The sequence below is a fragment of the Notothenia rossii genome, assembly GCF_949606895.1.
Source record: "Notothenia rossii genome assembly, chromosome: 5".
Lineage (NCBI taxonomy): Eukaryota > Metazoa > Chordata > Actinopteri > Perciformes > Nototheniidae > Notothenia > Notothenia rossii.
In genome coordinates this window covers 38467667-38489644 of record NC_136903.1, presented here as the reverse complement: position 1 = coordinate 38489644, position 21978 = coordinate 38467667, and the positions used below count along the sequence as shown (strand labels likewise).

At 42.1% G+C, this 21978-nt stretch overlaps 1 protein-coding gene across 6 annotated transcripts in view; it reads right to left on the bottom strand.

Moving 5' to 3' along the window:
* Window positions 1-7423: 7423 nt before the first annotated feature.
* The window catches only part of znrf1 (zinc and ring finger 1), a 162590-nt gene continuing 148035 nt past the window's right edge, over window positions 7424-21978 (bottom strand). For 2 of the 6 annotated variants that reach the window (XM_079681835.1, XM_079681832.1), the window contains 3 exons: window positions 12957-13062; window positions 12384-12471; window positions 7424-9607 (listed from right to left, as the gene is read on the bottom strand). In XM_079681835.1, the coding sequence (XP_079537961.1) occupies window positions 12414-12471; window positions 12957-13062 (164 nt within the window). In that variant the 3' untranslated portion in view covers window positions 7424-9607; window positions 12384-12413. Of the gene's footprint in view, window positions 9608-10976; window positions 11022-12383; window positions 12472-12956; window positions 13063-14380; window positions 17598-21978 lie in introns of those variants that run through there. The other 4 variants (XR_013808268.1, XR_013808267.1, XM_079681834.1 and 1 more) reach the window with 4 other exon arrangements.

The following is a 21978-nucleotide window of genomic DNA, read 5'->3' as shown; positions in this document are numbered from 1 at the left end:
TGCTAGCCACACAACCACTTCACATTGTATGTCTGAAAGACTATGCTTTGGCTGTTTTGCTCCTGGCCACACCAGACCAAACTGCCCCACAAAAGGCTCCCAGTCTCAGGGAAACTAGCAGACCTGTATTCTGAGGGAGGAAGTACAGGTCATGTCACTAGCTCCCACACTGATGATATGTCAGATGCTGAGACTGTTTACAATTAAGTAAAAGACTCTTGTGATGGCTCTGTTGTTGTCTATCAGAATATCCTAAGGGTTGGTAATAGTGACAGTCTTTTCTACACACCTGTTATGATGAATGACACTGTGATTGGTGGCATGTTGGATAGTGGTTCGATGGCCTGCAGCATTAGTGAAAATGCTGAAGTGAGACTGAGAGAAGCTGGAGTAATAACTGACCAAAAACGCATTGATGTAGATGTGGTTCTCATTGGATGTGGCGGACTACGTGTTAAGCCTAAATGTGCGTTTGATGTGGAAATGGAAGTGTATGGCTGTAAAATTCTGGTTCCCACACTTGTAGTACCAGGGCAGCACGATGAGTTGATATTAGGAACAAATGTCATAAAACTAATTCTGCGTCAATCTAAGCTGTGTGAGTCCTATTGGAAGACTGTGTCTGGTCCTTTTCCAACTGTTGACCCAGAGACTGAACGTTTCCTGTCCATGCTGTCAGGCTTGGACCCCTGGAAAGGAGAGAAGGTTCCCTTCAAGGTTGGGACAGTCAGATGTAACTCAGCCACTTGTCTTGAACCTGGTCGTGAGTATCTCATATGGGGAAAACTACCCAAAAACACAGTCATTTCACCTGGCAGTACTGTCATGACAGAGCCGACATCTTCCCGCTCTATTCCCAGAGCCATCATGGTTGCAAGGCTTGTTACCGCGCTTTGGGGAGATAGATGGGTTCCACTGAAGCTTGTCAACACAACAACCAAGTCTATTCTGCTGAGGCGTAATGCTAAGTTGGCTGATTTATTCTCCTGTGTTGCACTCGAAGACATGGATGTTGCTGAGAGCTCGGATAATCACCTGTCCTGTCACACGCAGAAAGTGTGCCTGCTGCTGATACAGATTCAGCCAAAGATCGACTCAAGTCGATCCGGCTCAGTAATGTTGACATTGACTCGTGTGAAGTGTCGGCGGATTGTGTTGGAAAGATGGCTGACCTTGTTCTACAGTATGAGGACATATTTTCACATCATAATCTGGACTGTGGTGAGGCGAAGGCTTTCGTTCACCGCATTCACCTGTCAGACAACAGACCGTTCAGGCTCCCATACAGGAGAGTGCCCCCTGGTCAGTACCAAAAACTATGCCAAGTGCTGAATGAGATGGAGGAGAAAGAGATAATCCCGAAATCAACCAGTGCTTCCCCTTTGTTGCTAGTTTGGAAGAAAAATGGGGATCTCCGCATCTGCACAGATTTTCGGTGGTTGAACAAGAGGACGCTGAAGGATGCCCACCCTCTTCCCCACCAAGGGGATTTTTTAGCAGCATTGGGAGGCAACTGTCTATTCAGTACGATGGATTTGACCTCGGGTTTTTACAACATGCCCCTTCACGAGGAGGACAAGAAGTACTCAGCCTTTACAACGCCAATGGGCCTGTTCGAGTAGCCACAAGGTCTATGCAACAGTCCTGGCAGCTTCATGCGCATGATGACCAGTATCTTTGGTGACCAGAATTATCTGAGTTTGCTGTGCTACTTTGATGATTTGCTGGTGTTTGCACCTGATGAGGAGACAGCTCTACATTGCCTGGAGATGGTTTTTAGCAGGCTACGCGGTCACAACTTGAAGCTATCCCCCAAGAAGTGCTTCTTCCTGCGGAGAACAGTGAAGTTTCCCGGCCATATCGTTTGTGAGAATGGTGTTTCAACTGATCCATCTAAGGTGGAGAGCATCGCGAACATGACGAGTGCAGACCTCATGGAGCTGGATGGCAAGACACCGTCTCAGAAGAGGATAAGATCTTTCCTTGGGATGGTCAATTATTATCAACATTTCGTGCCACGGTTCTCTGCTGTTGCCAAGCCGCTGTTTGACCTGTTGAAAGGTGTGAAAAGAAAGAGTAAGCGGCCTAACTTCAAAGTGTCGAGCAGGAGATTGTGTGAGTCTGATTGGACTCATGAGCAGGAGCAGTCTTTTGGCGACCTGGCTCACCCTGACTTCACCCGTCCATTCTTGTTGTCAACTGATGCATCCCTGGACGGATTAGGGGCTGTTCTGTCTCAAGTCCAGGAGGGTGATACACGTGCCAGACCCATTGCTTTCACCAGCAAGTCACTCTCTCAGTCACAGAAGAACTATCCAGCGCACCGGTTGGAGTTTCTGGCTCTGAAGTGGTCCTTGTGTGACAAGTTTAATCATTGGCTAAAGGGCCACAAGTTCAAGGTTTGGACGGACAATAACCCGCTGACTCATATCCTGACAAAGCCAAAACTGGACTGTTGTGAGCAACGCTGGGTGGCCAAGCTGGCCAGTTATGATTTTGACATCAAATATATTCCCGGTCCGCAAAATGTTGTAGCTGATGCTCTTAGCCGTGTGCCCTTTGTCAGAGAGAGTGTTGGACACAGACTACTTGTGGATGCTTATGATGGTCTTCTCAACAAAGTTTCTAAAGTATTATGTGTTTTGGTCCGAGATGCATTCAAGTCATCTTGTGGTCACGATTCACACCGTCAAGGGAGCTGCAGTCCTCAGTCCACGTGCAAACCAGTTCAGGTGCAGGCTCAGTCTCTTGTGATGGAAGATGTTGCAGCGGTGTTGCAGTCGCATATTGAATGGGATTCTGGTCCGAGAGTCCGTGCTGTTGAGGTGTTGCAACACTTACCTCAGTTGGTTCCACCTTGCTCGGGTACCCTGCCATCCTATACAGAGAAAGACCTTCGAGACAAGCAACTCGATGATAGAATCCTCTCTCGTGTCTTGTTCTATGTGGAGAGGCGTCGGAGACCTTCAAGGAGAGAGAAGTTCAGAGAGCCTGTTACTGTCACAAAGTGCCTCAAACACTGGGACAAATTAGTTGTCAATGATGGTGTTTTGTACAGAGTTTCGAGAGACCACAAGACCAAAAGCCAAATGTTTCCAGTATGTTGTTCCTGATTCACTCAAGGCAATCGTTTTGCAAGGGGTCCATGACCGAGCCGGACACCAAGCCCAGTCCAGAACTCTTAGTTTAACACGACAGAGGTTCTTTTGGCCAAGTTTGGACAGAGACGTGAGAGATTATGTGCGTCATTGTCAGAGATGCATAGTGAGTAAGACAGCTGAGCCTGATGGGAGAGCCCCTTTGGAGAGTATAACATCTACAAAGCCGCTGGAACTAGTCTGTATAGACTTTTGGGCAGCTGAAGACTCCAAGAACAAGTCCATCGATGTTCTAGTAATAACAGACCATTTCACAAAGATGGCTCAGGCATTTCCCTGTAGGTACCAAACAGCTAAACAAGTCGCGAAAGTGCTGTGGGATCGGTACGTCTGTGTGTATAGATTTCCTGAGAGGATCCATAGTGATCAAGGTGCTAACTTTGAGAGTCATCTCATAAGTGAGCTTCTCAGAGTGTCTGGCATCAGAAAGTCACACACAACCCCCTACCACCCCATGGGAAATGGGAGTGTGGAACGTTTCAACCGCACCCTAGGTGGTATGATTCGTGCATTGCCGCCTGAGGAGAAAAGTGACTGGCCAAGACGATTACATACCCTAACATTCATGTACAACTGTACAGCCCACGCGACAACGGGATATGCGCCTTTCTACCTCGTGTTTGGCATCGTCCCTCGCCAACCTGTTGATGTGCTTTTTAGTACAGTCTTCCATGACTCTGCTGTGATGAGTTACGGCACATATGTAGCCTGTCTTGCTGTTGACCTGAAAGAAGCAATGGAGGTCGCTCAGGCTCATGCTGGAAAGGAGCAGCGCAGACATGCACAGTTGTACAACAGGAAAGTGAAAGGCTCTACCATTGACGTTGGTGACATGGTGTTAATGGCCAACAGGAGAGACAGAGGCAAGAAAAAGCTTGCTGACAGATTGGACTCTACTATCTACACTGTCATGGACATGAACAAAGGGACACATACATTCAGGATCCGTGACACGGTCAGTGGTCAGGAGAAAGTTATCCACAGGAACCTGTTGATGCTGGTTAGTTTTCTCCCTGTTGGAAACGGATCGGACGTTAGTGAAACATCTGAACTTGCTTCATCCGAGCCTGTTACAGATTTGTCGACTTCAGAGGCTTTCCTCGTGAGGGTAAATGAAGAGTCCGAATCTCAGGGTGGTGGAGTGTCTCCTTGTGCAGCCGGTGGGAGTCTTGATGTTGAATGTGACATGAACTCATCTGTGCCTGATGGCGAAAGTCAGAGCCCGTTGACTGGTCCGATTTCTGTGGATTCTGAAAGGAGAACCATAGCATGGATCACAGAACTGTCCACACCAGGTCCATCAGAAGTTAATGTCTCTGACCTGCAGAGCACGTCCTCTAACCCCCGAGGCATCTCGGTTCTGCCGGATGACACTGTATCCTGTGTTTCTGGGCTTGTGACTGCTGTGGACTCTCGATCGCAAGTGGGACTGTCGGACTCTGACACCGTGACTTGGGGTACTGACCCAGAGGTGTTAAATACCGTTGACCAGATTTCACGAGCACAGTCTCTCCTTTCCACTGTGCAGACTCAGTTTAGAACACGACTTGGCCGGCTGGTCAAACCCGTGGATAGACTGATACAGACCATGTCCCGACAGGACGCTATACCAGTCAGGTTTAATGTTAAGTCTGTTGGAAGGTCTGCATTTCGAGCTTTTACTGTTTAAGGGTCTTGGACAGTAATATGTGTTTATTTCTATTTTTGTTTGTTTTCCGAGATATTGACTTTGATGTTACACTCTGCTGATTTTCTTTTCTTTTGTGATGAGCTGTACTACACTATGTGTAGGGGTTTTTGTGGGGGTGTATAAGGCACTCTGTTACCAGTTGCTGGGTCGAGAGATACGCGCTGCTCTCATACCACTTCATCCTCAAGGGATACATTTCATGTTGGTTTGTTTTATGTAAAACCCCTCAGTGTTGTTTATTCTGTGATGTGGTGTAATGACAGGTGACTATTATGTAGTCCATGGTCATATTCAGTAAAATTCAGTGGGGGTGTGTGTAACGGAGTTAAAAATGTGTAGACATAAATATAGTTATAAATTACGATTTATAATGGGTTGTGAATTTAATTTTTATGAGATTGTTTACTTTTGATCTTTTTGAATTATGTTTCTGGTGGGAACACTTTCCCGTTGCACATCTTTTTCTATTTCTTGTATGTCATTTCCGCTTTCCCCTCACATTGAAGTGGGTGCTGCGGAGGGTAAGCTGTGCTGGGAGAGGTGTTACAAATCATTGCGGTTTTATGTGATGGACCGGCTGTTTGGGTTGATGGAAGTGATGTGTGTTGTTGAGTGTTAATTTGGGTACCTTGTTGACTCGTTTTTGTTTGGTTTTCACCGTAGGAAATTGAATTTTTTTAGTGATATCTGTGGTGTGGTTTTGGCGGGAATTAGACGCGATCTGCGTCATTTTCTTTGTTTACATGTTAACCCTTCCTTTCTTTTCTTTTGTAAAGATGTGCAGCGTGGTTTTAAGGAGGATATTGTGTTTTGTTCTCAGGTATGTTTGTGTTTGTATTTTTGTGTGATTACTTGATAAGATTTTCTTGTTCATTTCTTAATCTATAAATACTAAAGATGACATTGAAGTGAGTGTTGTGGAGGATGTGCAGCGTGGATTTAAGGAGGATATTGTGTTTTGTTCTCAGAATAAACGCCAGAAAAGACACCTAGATGCTTCGCTGTGTTTCCTGATCGATAACAGGTCGCTATCGATTCCATTCGATAGCTTAATTAATACAAAACAACAGGAAAACGTCTGCCTCTTCACAATGGTCAATAACAGTGAACGGATGGTTATTAAAGTAAGGTAAAATAAACAGAATCACACTAAGCCTGGTTAGTGGTGCCTGACTTTATATAAGTGTTTTTTTATAAGTGTGTGGTCGTGTTCTAGTCACTTTGCTTAGTGCTACTGCTTGTTACAACTTGTATTCGCCGTACTCGCCATGAACTGTTATTGCTGCCGAGTGGGGCCAGCTGAGAGAATAGACCAGACTCCAGCAAAGGTAAATTGTATATAGAGTGCGCCATCTAGTGGGATCAACTGAAATGCCAGGTATTGCATGAAAAAGACAAAATGAATGCGGTCTTTACTGTAATTTGGAGAATTTTGTACCAATATTCGGCGGGCCGGATTCAAAAGCCCAACGGACCGTATATGGCCCGCAGGCCTTCGTTTTGCCCATGCCTGGGCTATACGAAAGAGAAAAGTAGCGGATACAACCGTTTGCGTTCTCATGTAAACACCACCTGAGTCGTTTGACCCCCAGAGCGTTCCGTTTGCAGATCTATCCACCCTGGGACCCGTTATCGTTTGCGGGGTCCGTTTTCGCATTTCCGTTACGGCCTCGTGTGAACGAATGGGCTATACGAAAGAGAAAAGTAGCGGATACAACCGTTAGCATTCTCGTGTAAACAGCACCTAAGCCAGGGGTGTCCAAACTACGGCCCAGGGGCCAACTGCAGCCTGTGGTCCATTTTGAATTGGCCTGCATCACATTTTTTAAGTATAATGGAATATGGCCCGCACATGAAACTTGTGCTTGTCTTATATTGTACTTCTTAAATAAATATGTAACAATATATTACACAGTATTCATGTGTTAATAAGCCCACATTTCAAATAAATTGATTCAATTCAAGTTGAAAATATTGTATTCTTTGGAATGTTGAATATCTTCCTTTTGAAAAGTGAACGTTTCAGGCATCTAACCAAAAACATGTTCAAAAACGTAGAGAAAAGGGAACCCGGAAGTTGTACATTTCCAACTTTTTGCTGCACCACTATACTGTTTGAAGAAGACAGCTATTCTGGGAAATGTCATTAAAGAATCCAATGAGACTGTATAACACAGCCTGGTTACAGAAAGAAGAGACATCATATTCAATCCCAGAATAACTGCTGCATTGTGTTGGACATTTCTGAGTGGTGTAAGGGACATGATTCAGGGGCAAGGCTATGTCCCATTATTTACAGTTATAGTAAAATATTGTCTCTATAGGCCCACACTATGCTTGAGAAGAGGTGGGAAGTAACTAAGTACAATTACTCAAGTACTGTGCTTAAGTAAGATTTTGAGTGCAGCACTTTTAGTTGTAATAAGTATTTTGACAATAACATATTGGTACTTTTACTCAAGTAAAGCATCTGAATACTTCTTCCACCCCTGCGCTTGGTGGAAAGCCCATTGCTGCTCACTTTGTATGAAGTGTATCTGGGTCACAGAGGGAACATGAATAAAAATGGAGTCTCTCATCTAGCACAATTTATTCCACCATTTGTTGACAGTAGCTTTGTAAATGCAGTTTGTTTGTATGTTCATTTGTAGAAGTCTTCATACATCAGCTCTTGGCATTCTGAAGAGTGGGTAACACCTCACATGATTGGAATATTAAACAAATATTGTTAAATAACAAATGAATAAATAAGCCCAGTCCAGTGGATCCACAGCGGGACTACAAAATCCTCTTGGGGGTCTGAGAGGCGTCTCCAGGCGTTGTCAGCCAGACCGACTCTAGCAGAAACACAACGTGGGGAACCGACAGTAGCAGAGACCAAAAGGCGCCTTTAGAATCACACACACACACACACACACACACACACACACACACACACACACACACACACACACACACACACACACACACACACGCACACAAACACACACACACACACACACACACACACACACACACACACACATACACACACACACACACACACACACACACACACACAACAATCATTATGCACACACACACACACACACACACACACACACACACACACACACACACACACACACACACACACACACACACACACACACACACACACACACACACACACACACACACACACACACACACACACACTCTCAAACTCTCATGAGAAAATGACCAATCATGATCCCATGAAAAATCTGGCAGATGTAAAAAGAAAGAACCGAGAGGTTAGGCGCGTAATGTACAATATGTCATGTCGCTTCTCTGTAGCTGTAAACATCAGCAAAGTAAAGGGAGGACTGCAAGTCGCACACTCAGGGAACATCTAGACTGTAAACATTTCAACATACACATACACACATAGCAGTGTCTCAGTCAGCCCTCTACACTGAGCTGTCACGCTTTCTCTCTCACACACACACACACACACACACACACACACACACACACACACACACACACACACACACACACACACACACACACACACACACACACACACACACACACACACACACACACACACAGTGTACATACACATACCATTTGAAGCCTGACACTGGAGCATCCCAAACACACATGTAACACAGTAGGAGCTTTAGCTACACTGCTGGCCCCTTTCCTCCCCCCCGATCTGAAGTGCTCGGATTGCTCCTTTTCACCCCCCAGTCCATCTTTAGACCCCCCCTCATCCAGCTTTCTGACATCCCAGTTTGTTTGGGTCTTATCCCTCATCCTCCAAAAACTGAAACATTGACTTTAATTAAATGTATTATGTCAACAGATTTCACATAACTGTATTTAACGTTAGTTTAAAGCAATAATATGTTAAGCTGGATATTATTATTGCTTTAGCTAACCTAAAAGGGCGGCTGTGGCTAAGTGGAAAGAGTGCTAGACTTCGAATCAGGGGGTAGCAGGTTCAAACCCCACTGCAGTCAGCATGTCGTTGTGTCCCTGAGACACTTCACCCCAAGTTGCTCCTGTGGGGATGCCCACAGTACTGAATATATGTAAGTCGCTTTGGATAAAAGCGTATAACAAGTGACATGTAATGTAATACAGTTATTTGAAGCCTGTTAACATAAAACATTTAATTAAAGTCAATGATCAGTTTTTTCAGTGCAGTTGTGCACAGACCAGACCTAAGCAGCATTTTTGAGACTTTTTGATTTAATATGACTCGAATTGGCGAGGAGGGGGCAGAGGAACTATAAGCATGGGTAGTCTGTTTTGAAATGAGGCCCACCAAGTAATGTAAAAGTTTGATCTCAAAGGAAGCAGCACAACAATCCTCAATTTGTTGGTTTTCTTCTTCCTCGTCCTCCCCCCCGATCTGCTTCCTCTCCTCCCCAGTTAAGGCCATGGGGGGCTTGACACTAGTGACTGACAGGCCTGCATCCATCCAGATACAAGATAGAAGGCTGGCCGCTGGAGGCCTGCGAGGACCCGAGCATGTCAGGAAGGGGGCTGGAGCTGGAGGGGGGGTGTGTATGGAGAAGAGTGAAAGGAGGACGGGGGGGAGCATTCTCTTCAGCAGACGACAGGAAGGGCCCTACATGTACGATGGTTCACGTTTGTTGGGTTCATTGACAAGGAGTAAGTATCTTGGTTAAGGTGATGGATTCTGTCAGGGTAAGGAAGTGAAGATTGGTTCATCAGATTTGGTTGTGTCTGTGTCCAGATATCCATGGCACAACCACGAGATGTCCTGGAGACAGAGACACACAGATATTTAGAAAATGAAATGATACTGAAGTTGAAGTTATAGAGTATATGGTTTATATTATATATACAGTATATTATCTACAAGCAATATATGTATACATACAGGGCTCAACGCTAACTTTTAAAAGTGGTTGCCAGGCTGGCAACCAGCTAACAGCTTTTGGTTGCCAAAACTGAAAATACCGTTGCCATTTTTTGTCACCTTATATTTTAAATAATTAAAATACTATAAGTTATACATCAACTTAATAATGAACATGTGACATAAAAGAATGTTCAAATGCTTTACAATAAGTAACTAACACAATTATTTGAAACTTAAGTGGTAGTAAAATTGTCCACCCTCAATTGCTGGTATACAAAACACCAGTAGTGCAGCAGATCCCTCACAAATGAATTGAGAAAGTCACTAGTTTCTTGGTCATCCGTTGTCTCCCTTTCAAATGTCGGTTTCTTGACCTTTGTGCTGACCCCGCCAGTGGATCTATATCCACTGGCCCTTCAGCATTGTGAAAATGTGTTACCTTTTTATAAAAGTGATTATATTTGTATGCCAATATTTTCCTATGGTAAAGTTTCGTTTAGCACTTTTATTTTGGTAGTAATAAGATCAGGACTCTTATTTTGAAGGAACTTTTACCGGAAGTGAATGCACAACGGAGCAGAATGTAATATATATTCGCCTCCCAAGACTTTACACATTTCCTCTTTGCTTTTCATTCGGGTTCATCTTGCGCTTTATCAGTTGAATCAATTTGAACATTCGTTTGAGATGTTGACGGGTTGGCCAAACAACTTACTTTGCTTCGCCATTTTTTGTAAAACAAACACACGGTGCACCGCGCACGCGAGTAAACGTGCATCGCTTTCTGGCTCCGTAATCACACCAATACACGTGTAACTTAAGTATCAGGTTCCGACTGGTCACAACAATAATTGCCACTGATGGCAACCAAAGGCCAAGAAGTGGTTGACATTTTTGACATCAACCCACCAAGAAACTAGTGACTTTCTCAATTCATTTATGAGGGATCTGCTGCACTAATGGTGTTTTGTATACCGGCAATTGAGGGTGGACAATTTTACTACCACTTAAGTTTCAAATAATTGTGTTAATTACTTATTGTAAAGCATTTGAACATTCTTTTATGTCACATTTTCATTATTAAGTTGATGTATAACTTATAGTATTTTAATTATTTAAAATATAAGGTGACTAAAAATGGCAACCGTATTTTCAGTTTTGGCAACCGTTACTGTCGAGCCCTGACATATTACACAGCCTAGTTGAATACTCAATTCTGATTGGTCAATTTGGACATTTTAGAGGTTGATAATACTCGATGACCCACCGCTGTTAAAGGGAATTGCAGAAGAAGACTGACAGGAAGTAAACACTAAAGGGAACAGCAGAAGAAGACAGACAGGAAGTAAACACTAACAGGAACAGTAGAAGAAGACAGACAGGAAGTAAACACTAAAGGGAACAGCAGAAGAAGACATACAGGAAGTAAACATTAAAGGGAACAGCAGAGGAAGACAGACAGGAAGTAAACACTAAAGGGAACAGCAGAGGAAGACCGACAGGAAGTCCACACTAAAGGGAACAGCAGAGGAAGACAGACATGAAGTCAACACTAAAGGGAACAGCATAGGAAGACAGAGAGGAAGTCAACAATAAAGAGAACAGCAGAGGAAGACATTCAGGAAGTCAACACTAAAGGGAACAGCAGAAGAAGACAGACAGGAAGTAAACACTAAAGGGAACAGCAGAGGAAGACAGACAGGAAGTAAACACTAAAGGGAACAGCAGACAAAGAAAGACAGGAAGTAAACACTGTTGGGGAAATATTTTCCAAAGCCCATAACTTTGACCCAGTGTATCAGTTCATACTGTCCTGACTGAGCACACGCACCTGTAACCTTGGCTGCTGTGCTCTCAGTGTTCTGTCTCCCTGTTCCTGCCTGTTGGCGTCAGCTGATAGAGGTGTTATGATTCTATCTTGTTATGCAGCATGTTGATTATTCTCTCTGAACTAGCTAAATACATGGGTCTGGGGTAGAGTTCTTGAGAATTGACGTGGCAACTCTACCGTGAAGTCAGAACCTCTGGCTCTTGGACTTGAGATGTGAATTCTCCGGCCGAAGCTCCAAATAAACCATCAGTGTTTGGCATCAAAGCTCCTGCTCTTCCCGTGTCTCTTTCCTGAGTCGGTGACTCCCACTCCATTGCTACACAGAAGTTTCCCTTACAAACACCATAGGGAACACGGTGTGGGATCTGGCAGTATTTAAAGACTGGTTCATGGAAAATAAAGTCTTGGACAGTCACAGAGAACAATTATTTTGTAATTTATTTAATGACAAATATAAAGGGAATACAATAGGTCAGGAACTACGTTTTATGTCTGAAGCTTTTAGGTATCATAAAAACGGCCATTGCTAACATCTATCAATGGAAGAAGACAGTAGATGGGCCACACTGGAATTTGAATACAAAGCCAAAAGACCAATAGATAGATAGATATATACTTTAATAATCCCAATTTAGGAAATTATTTTTGTTAGAGGAGCAATATGAATTGTATGTGTGTGTGTGTGTGTGTGTGTGTGTGTGTGTGTGTGTGTGTGTGTGTGTATGTGTGTGTGTGTGTGTGTGTGTGTGTGTGTGTGTGTGTGTGTGTGTGTGTGTGTGTGTGTGTGTGTGTGTGTGTGTGTGTGTGTGTGTGTGTGTGTGTGTGTGTGTGTGTGTCTCTCACCTTGAACAGTATTCATAATGGGCCTGCAGGTCAGTCAGAGGGATGTTCAGGGCAGGACCGATTGATCTCAAACCACGAGTCTATACAGCTGCACACAAACACACACAGACACACACACCCACACACAGGCACATATCAAACAACATGTGTTAATATGTGGAGATTATCCTGCTAAACAAAAAGTGAACAAATCCTTAAAATGTGTTTTCCACAGATCTTATTTTCTACAATATTTAAACATTCCAATGGAGAAATGACATTTATTTTAGTGGACGGAGCCCTTGTATTGCTAACCTCCGGCTCGGCCTACGAAAATACGTCATCACTGCACCACTCTACTGTCCAACTGTATAATATTAATAACCTCTATATGAAATGCAACCACTACTGGCCATCTTTTAGGAATGTCTTTATTGGAGTGCAGTGAGTGGATTTAATTATATATTGGGCAGCAATTCAAATGTGTGTGTGTGTGTGTGTGTGTGTGTGTGTGTGTGTGTGTGTGTGTGTGTGTGTGTGTGTGTGTGTGTGTGTGTGTGTGTGTGTGTGTGTGTGTGTGTGTGTGTGTGTCACCTTTTGTGGTAGATGCAGAGGCAAGGCAGTCTGGCTATGGTGTCCCCTTGCTGCAGTTCCTCTAGACAGATCACACACTCCCCGGCCTCCCTGGCCAACACATCGTCTAAAGAGACACACACACACACACACACACACACACACACACACACACACACACACACACACACACACACACACACACACACACACACACACACACACACACACACACACACACACACACACACACACACACACACACACACACACACACACACACACACACACACACACACACACACACACACACACACACACACACACACACACACACACACACACACACACACACACACAGTAGGGTTGGTGCATTACACAGTAGTGATTACTTTCTGCTTGTACCAATGAGAATGCACATGGAGGAGATTCAGGATAAATGAGGTCCCTTGTATCTGTTTTCGCTTTCGGAAAACAGCATCCATCATATGGGAATTCACTACTGGATATGTTTATGTCGCCGCATTAGATTAGATTAGATTCAACTTCATTGTCATTGCACATGAAATGCAGTTAGCATCCAACCAGGGAGTGCAAAGAGTTGATAATAAGGTCAAAGTATATTCACATGTTACAGTACAGACGGATAATCTACAGATTTAACTGTCAACATGTATATATTTTAATTTAATTTTCTATATTCAGATGTTTATTTGTTTTCACATTATGTGCAATGCCTTGTTTTAGAATGCTGTGATGAAAAGAAATCCCAAATTGGGATCAATAAAGTCAATCTTATCTCATGAAAGTTGTTGCACATGTGAGGAAAGTTACAGACAAGTTTGTATAATTAATTATATACAGATATGGTGCTAATTTTGAAGCATATACGGATAAATCGCAGGGTTAGGCAATAATACGTTAAATACTTAATGTTGTAAAGGCAGGAATTTTAAGAGTTTCATATGATTCATATTACCTTAAATATGGTGTAAAAAGTGTTTTTATTCATAAGAGATATTTGACATTCTGGCAGATTTATTCAAGGCTACCTGGGAGGAAAGATAATAAAGAAATATGTCAAGTTAAGGATATAGATGAATACAATCTTATTTAAATAAGACCTATAATAAATGCGCCGGTGAAGATGGCCGCATTGTCTTTTGGCTCCTCTACAACTTTGGCCTTCTTCGTATTTTTTCAGTGTTTATTTGCTTTTTGCCGTTTTACTTTTAACATGGTTCGCAACATGCACGCCGACCGCACCAACTCAAGGAACTTCTTCACATCAGAAACCTTGTGGACAATAGCCCACCGACAGTCAATGGAGATTCGCCATGGCTACCTGTTGCTGTCCTACCTGATACCTCATTCACACCAACGCAACTCCGGTTCAAGCTCCGTGCTAGAGCTTTTCAGGTTCAGAACCGGCTAATGTTCAATCTATTGAAAATAAGCTAGATGAACTCAGAAGTCGGATTGTTTTTTAACGGGACATTAAGAACTGTAACGCGTTCATTCTCACCGAGACTTGGCTCAACACCGCTATCCGGAATCCACCATTGTTCCTGACGGATTCACTATTTTTCGTCAGGGCCGGACTGTTAACTCAGGGAAAAGTAAAGGTGGCGGTGTGTGTGTAATGACTAATAACAACTGGTGCACAGATGTAAGGGTTATTTCTTCTGACTGTTCCGCTCATTTAGAGCACCTCATGATCACATGCAGGCTTTTCACCTGCCGAGAGAATTTATATCTGTTGTGATAACAGCAGTGTATATTCTGCCGCTAGCCGACACGGCACTCGATCAGTTGTTTGGGATTATCGACAAGATCGAGACTTCACGGCCAGAGGTGGCGTTCATAGAGAACCGCAGTGACGCATCCTAAAACCCGGAAGTAAACTTCTTCCGGTTCATTCGTCAAAAACCAATGCAATCTTTCCATAGGATTTTGGAAAATAGCTCAAAATAAGGTCTGTGGTTGACACACATTTAAGAGAGGGATCCCGTTTTGTTCAGCCGGATAATATATGTCAACCCTACTTTTATAATTTTTGAATCATAAATCTAGTCGCCAGAAGCAAAATGCTAACGTTATGCTATAAACGAACTACAAGCTAGTACAGCAGCAGGGTCGCACGACTTCAACGTCACGCCAACTTAAGATCGTTTCAAATGCACTGAAACTGCACTTTGAACACTTTAAATATATTATTAACATTTTAAACTGTATACCCCGGTTTTCTAGGCCCTTTTTGTTTTGTTTAATGTGTACCACGTTTATCTAGTTCCTTTTTGTTTTGTTTTATGTATACATGTCACACTGTGGGAAACTATATTGTGATATTTCTGGATGTATAACACATGTAGAACTTTTGTCAATAAAGCTGACTTTGACTTTTGCACGCTTGCATATTTTAACAAAGCTTTTCATTTTAGCCACACTGAATTTTACTAGAAGTCATGGCTGTGTCAATTGCCAGTCTGATGTCGTTTTACAAAGATGAAAAGAAGAATGTAGATAGAGGAGAGAACCACTACCAGTCAGGACACGTAAAACAGTGCAGCCTAGATGAAGGTGTGCTTACCGGTGTTGTCAGGGCTAGCATGAGGGACAAGGTTTATAGTGTTGGTGAGAAGTGATAGCAAGAGTAACGTTAACCTAGAGTTAATTTATTCACATTAGTGATAGTAATTCCCATCAACAAATCCAATTTATGTGTCACATGAAATCTTTATTACAAATATTACACACCAGAAAACACAGAAATATCCATTAAATAAACATACAGTAGGCTTTAAACAACTAAAGGGATAATTGGAAGGGCATGACAAATGTAAATATATTTTAAATAATAAAACAATCCCCCCACCACAGATATCTACAGGAGAAGAGGGAATTCTCTCCACAAAATGTGAATGCCCACGTGGAGAATGGAAATGCAGTCATGCGGCTGCATTAGCCATCTTTGTCATCCACAATTTCAGCTGCACTGACACCCCCTGTCAGTGGAAGAAGCCAAAGGCAGCTAAACGTACGCATTCAGTGGAGGAGCTATTTCCTCCAATCAATAACTAATTCAACCCGCAGACAAGAGAGCCCACCTCCGAAGATCATGACTGGCTGAGGGACAGACTCAGGGGCAGGTTCTCAGGAATTTCTTGGCTCCTCTCCCCCGAGCCAGAAGAGGAACACTACTGCTTGGAAACACTTACTGTTCCTTAAATTATCAAATCTGTTGGGCATCAGGGACCTGAGGCAATTGTGGCAAGCATGGCATTGTCTGAGGAGCAACAGAGGGCAATTCAGGTGGCTACCACTGGTCAGCGAACCAACTCAAACTGGCATTTTTTCAGGAAAGGAAGGTTGACTGCCAGCAACTTTGGAGCTGTCCTGAGGTCAAAGCATGTGAGTGCTTCCCTTATTGCCAGGGTGCTAGGGCAACAACAGGCCCTTGATGGTGTTTTGTCTGTACAGTGGGGGACTATGAATGAATGTGAGGGCGTCAGGGCATTCACCACTGCAACCCAGATGCAGGTCCATGAGTCAGGTTTGTGGCTCTCCCAAATCAGGATTGTTGGGGGCATCTCCAGATGGTCTGGTAGGGTCTTCCGCTGTGCTGGAGGTAAAGTGTTCCTACGGAGCCAGGGAAATGACAATTAGTGAAGCATTGCAAATCAAGGGCTTCTGTGTCAGTAAGGAAGGAGAAACATTCAGCCCGTGACAGGAACATCCTTACTGGCACCAAGTGCAAGGTCAGCTTCACCTCACTGCAAGAAAGAAGAAGAAATTAAGAAATTGTGAATTGTTTTTGATTTACTCGCCTTTGCAATGTTGTGGTTGTTAGAGTGTTAGGTTTCCTGTCAGCTCGTCTGTTGGGAAGATATAAAATATTAGTTTCATGGAAGTCACACCGTCACATATAAGAGCATTAAGACATACAGTACATAGGCTAAAACAAAACATCTAAAGATATAACCTTGCACTTTGATAAGTCTCGTGAACATTTTCACTATTTTGACATTTTTATAGATCAAAATTGAACAAAACAAAATAAATGGTAGATTAATCCGTATTGAAAATGGGTGTCAGCTGCTACACTAATTATAATAGTTATATTTCTTAATTAATTAAGATATTACTGTATTGATCCCAATTTGGGAAATGTTTGTGTTGCAGCAGCATAACAAGAAAAACAAAATATAAGTTATTATATATACAAAAGTATGTGAGGGATGGAATATTAAATTGAATATAAATGTAAAATGTACATGTGATTTTACGTCCAAGAGAAGCTATGGAGCAGAGAGTTCTCTGCCAGCCAGAGGTGATTTGTTATTAGTTCAATATGTCAAACTGATTTCCCTGACTACAATCTTGTTACATGGTGAAACGTTATGCTGCTTGTACTAATTAGACTTATCATATAAGCCACGCAGGTTTTAATAGGATGTATTCATTATCTTTACTTATGTTGCGGTCTTTTCAGCAGCGCGATCTCTAAAACGGCGATACAGTCACTACCCATCATTTAAATTTCACCGTGACATGGACAAAAATGTAACGTCAGCTTACCTCATGGCACGAATCCAGACTCTCCTTTGGAAAACATTGGCCGGGAAACGATAGAACGAGCACGTTTCATGCGAAGACCTGTGGCTGCAACCAAACCATTGCGTAAGTAACTAGTAGCGCTAGCTTTAGCTAACGAAACAAACTGCCGAGTAAAATTGGAAAACACTGGTAATTAATTATTCTATAATTTGTAAAACTACGGTGTTGAAAACGACAATTTCAAAAATAAAGATTCTAATGTTCAGATATAGATATACAGATACTAAAGATACTACAGATAGGCACGTACTTGCTTTCAAGCAGAACACAGGGGGAAACAAACTTAGCGGGAGTCTTCAAGTGTTCGGCGTAATGACGTACAACGGCCTCGACAATTTCTGTAGTCCTATTCAGCCACTCGGAAACAACCATCGTTTTTCAGACACGTAAACTCTTCAAAAATCACCAGTGGGGTCACTGCTGATGTATTTAATGTCGTAGAACAAAACGTGATTTATCTCTTAAATGTATGTCAACCACAGACCTTATTTCGAGCTATTTTCCAAAACCCTATGGAGAAAATGCATTGCTTTTTGACAAAGGAACCGGAAGTGCTACAAATGCTAACTTACTTCCGGGTTTTAGGACGCGTCACTGCGGTTCTCTATTGTGGCCGGGAATTTTAACACCGCTAACATGAAGAAGGTCCTCCCGAAGTACTAACAAAACATCAGCTGCCCGACGCGCGGGGGAAACATACTTGACCATGTTTATTCCCCTTTTTGACATGGATATAAGGCTCGCCCTCCCTTTGGCAAATCAGACCACATCTCACTGCTGCTGCTATCTGCTTACAAGCAGAAACGTACGGGACAGACCGGTAACAAAGACACTACAGCAGTGTTTCCCCCACCATTGTCTTGGAGGGGCCCTGCGCCCCGCCAATGGATCCCCGCGCCCCCCCCCCCCTGAAATTCAAGGTGTTTATAAAAAAAAAGAAGAAAAACATTCTAATTTATTTCTTTTTATAATTGTTTTTTTAATTTATTTATATTTATAAATATACAGCACCAAATTGCAACTAATTTATATCTACTGTAACTTTTCACATTGGACATGTGCTCTTTCATTAAATAAACTAAATGCTTTCATTTTAAGTTGTGAGTTTAGTGTTTTTGACCCTAAGAAACACTGACGCATTAATCAATAACAATAGTCCACAGCTCCTCTCTCTAACACAGTGGTTCTCAAACTTTTTCTGTCAGGCCCCCCCTTTGGAGAAAAAAAAAAGTCGGGGCCCCCCCCAACACAAATAGTCAGGCTCAGTGGCGGCGCCAGAGATTTATTTTGAGGGTGCTGTGGGGTAGCTTGACGTTTCATAGAGGGTGCTCAAACATTTAGGGTTTCCCATTAATGTACCGGGCGCTACAGTGGAACTATCTACTGCAACAATCCCCATGCATACACAATGTACCCGTGACTGTTACAATGAAGGCTCGATAATCAGCTAACGGTATATAGGTGTAAGCAGGGGTAAAGTGCTATTTTTATAGGTGGTGTGTGGACCTCACATAGGGGGGTCCGGGGGCAAGCTACCCCAGGAAGATTTTTAAATATTTAAGTTAAAAGCATCAATCTGGTGCAATTTGAGAGCAACATGAACAGATCTATGGATACATCTCTCAACACCGATTTGAAACAGAACTGTAAACAGATTTTCTTTATGGATATTTTAGAAATCACTCCCCTTTTAAACTTTATTCATTTTTTAATGTCATAGTATTTCATACCTGTTTTTCATGTATTCTCTTATTTTTTATAACTATAATGATCATATAAACGTGTGCCTCGGAAATAATTGTTTACCTTAATGGTGACCAAAACGTTTGAGACCCACTGAGATAACACTGAGAGAGTTCTTTAGCTCACTGAGTCTCTCAGTCTGACAGGAGAGGACTCTCCTCCACTTTGTTGTTGAAAAAACTCCTTATATCCGTTAGCGTAGCTCGCTAGCACCGGAAGCTAACAACAACAATCTCCGGTACCGGTGCGCTCTCTCTCTCTCGCTCGTTCCACACACACACAGAGCCGAGCTTTAATGAAATAAAGAGACCCAGACGTAATAGTACTGCATCATATTATTTTCAAATCAATCACTTTTCAATTTATGATTATTTATTTTTTTCACACTAACTAGTAATATTTATAAAATACTCTTGCACAAGATGCTCCTTCCAAAGCTCCTTTTTGTACTGAAAGCCGGGAGACAATTATGAGTTACTTTCAAGTATTTGTTACAATGATATAGTACGAATATCAAATCCAGTGATATGTGCTACATTTCAGGAATATCTAATCATTTATATCATGATTTCCTCTGACAACGTTCACATTATGGTTCCCCAGTTTAGTTTCACAATTAAGTATGCAAGTATTGAACACATTTTAAAGATAAGGGAGATCAATGGATACTCAGTCAGGATCCATCCTCTGGGGACACTGAATGACCGTCCATCCAATCGTTTAAAAAAAATGTTAACCCAGAAAAAGACGTGACGAGACCTGCCAACACTGTCAGGCCTGCAGCTTTGGCTAAAATTGCTACGTCAACTATATATCATCATTATATGTAAAGAGTTGTTTGTAAAGTGCTTCCTAACTGAAATATATTACAGTATGACGTCTCACAAAAAATTATTTGAGAATGTGGGTACAGCACCTGCATAAATGAACACACCTTTACTAGATGAACATATATATATATTTAGATATATATATATCTATATATATATGATATATACTCAAGTATTATATATAGAGTTTCTTCCAAATTGTAGTGAAGTAAGTATGAAGTAGCATCAAATGGAAATAGTCAAGTAAAGCTCATACTTAAGTATAATACTTGAGTTAATATAATCAGTTACTTTCCACCACTGCTTAAAAGAAGCCCAGTTGTAAATGAGATAGATAGAGAGATAGATGCTGAAAAACTGAAACATTGACTTTAATTAAATGTATTATGTCAACAGATTTCACATAACTATATCAGGTTAGTTGAAAGCAATAATATTACATTGAACCTAATACTGTTTATTTAAACTTAATATTAATACTTTAAACTTTAATACTAATTAAAAGTATTAATATAAGTTTAAATAAACAGTATTAGGTTCAACTTAATATTATTGCTCTCAACTAACCTGATACAGTTATGTGAAGTCTGTTGACATAATACATTTAATTAAAGCCAATGTTTCAGTTTTTTCAGTGCTTGTAGATAGATAAATAGATAGATATATAGATTGATAGATATCAGACGGATAAGAAGTGGGGGGTAGGCTGTGAGATAGAATAGGAGACAGAAAACATATGCTCTGACTGCAAATCAGCTTAGTTCCTCCACAAACTCCCATAACCTCCCTCTCCTCCCCCCCTCCCTCTATTTATCTCTCTCCTCCTCTGACCCGGTCCTGTATCCCGTAAACAGCCAGCATCAGAGTGCTCAGGATTAAATCGCAGGGATATACTGTCTGGTAACAATGCTCTACTCCTCCTCTTCCCCCACATTTCCTCAGGAAATAAATCCAAACACTCTGAGATTAATAAACTCCCCCAAAAGTCTACATTTCACTGTGAGTTCAGAGTGTATTAAATCTAAAGTCCACATCTGACCCGAGCTCTGGTAATCAAGTAAAAAGGGTTGTTCAATCTTGTTTCCTTCACCTGTAAAATGTTTGAAAAAATAAGGTAATCTACGGATAGAGCTCTAACTCATCCCAGCCCTGCCTCAGCAAAAACTGTACATGGACTGCAGTGAGTAGAAAAATGGATCAGATTGGAGCACATATCCACTGAAACCAAGTCAATCTGAAATGATTATAAGATTTTATTGTTGATTTGTAAAGCCTTTATCGTCTTTGTAGCTACCTAAGTGAGTCTTTAACTCCTTATGGCCGGCATCTGACTTATTATCCAGTTGGAGCTGTAACTAGGACATCGCAGTAAAACATACTGCACTACACTTGAGAACGTGTTACAGCAGGCCAAAACATTTTCACTAGGAGAAACTATTAGCTTATTCTTTATTCTCGCATCCCAGGAGAGAAGCTTAGGATAAATGAGACCAATGGAGTCTCTGGCATAAGGTTCAAATCAACACACTCTCACTCCATAAACGTCCAGGAGCGACGCTTGGTCAGGGTCCCCGAGGCGTGCAGTTGTGATGCTCCTAGGCTCCTTCAGCTTCATAAAGGGACGCAAATAGCTTTCAACTGATTGCAATGTATTCCCATCTGCGGCGGGATTTGACGCTCATGGAAGCACGGCATTCGTTTGTGTCGGCTGCCCCATAGCCGCGGGAAGTAGGGGTGCTGGGGGTGCTGCACCCCTGTTGGCGAGTGGTGTACATTTGAAAAACTGAGTGACCACCTAAATAAAAATGATTAAACTACATAAAATAGTTACGATTTTACTTAAAATAAAATTA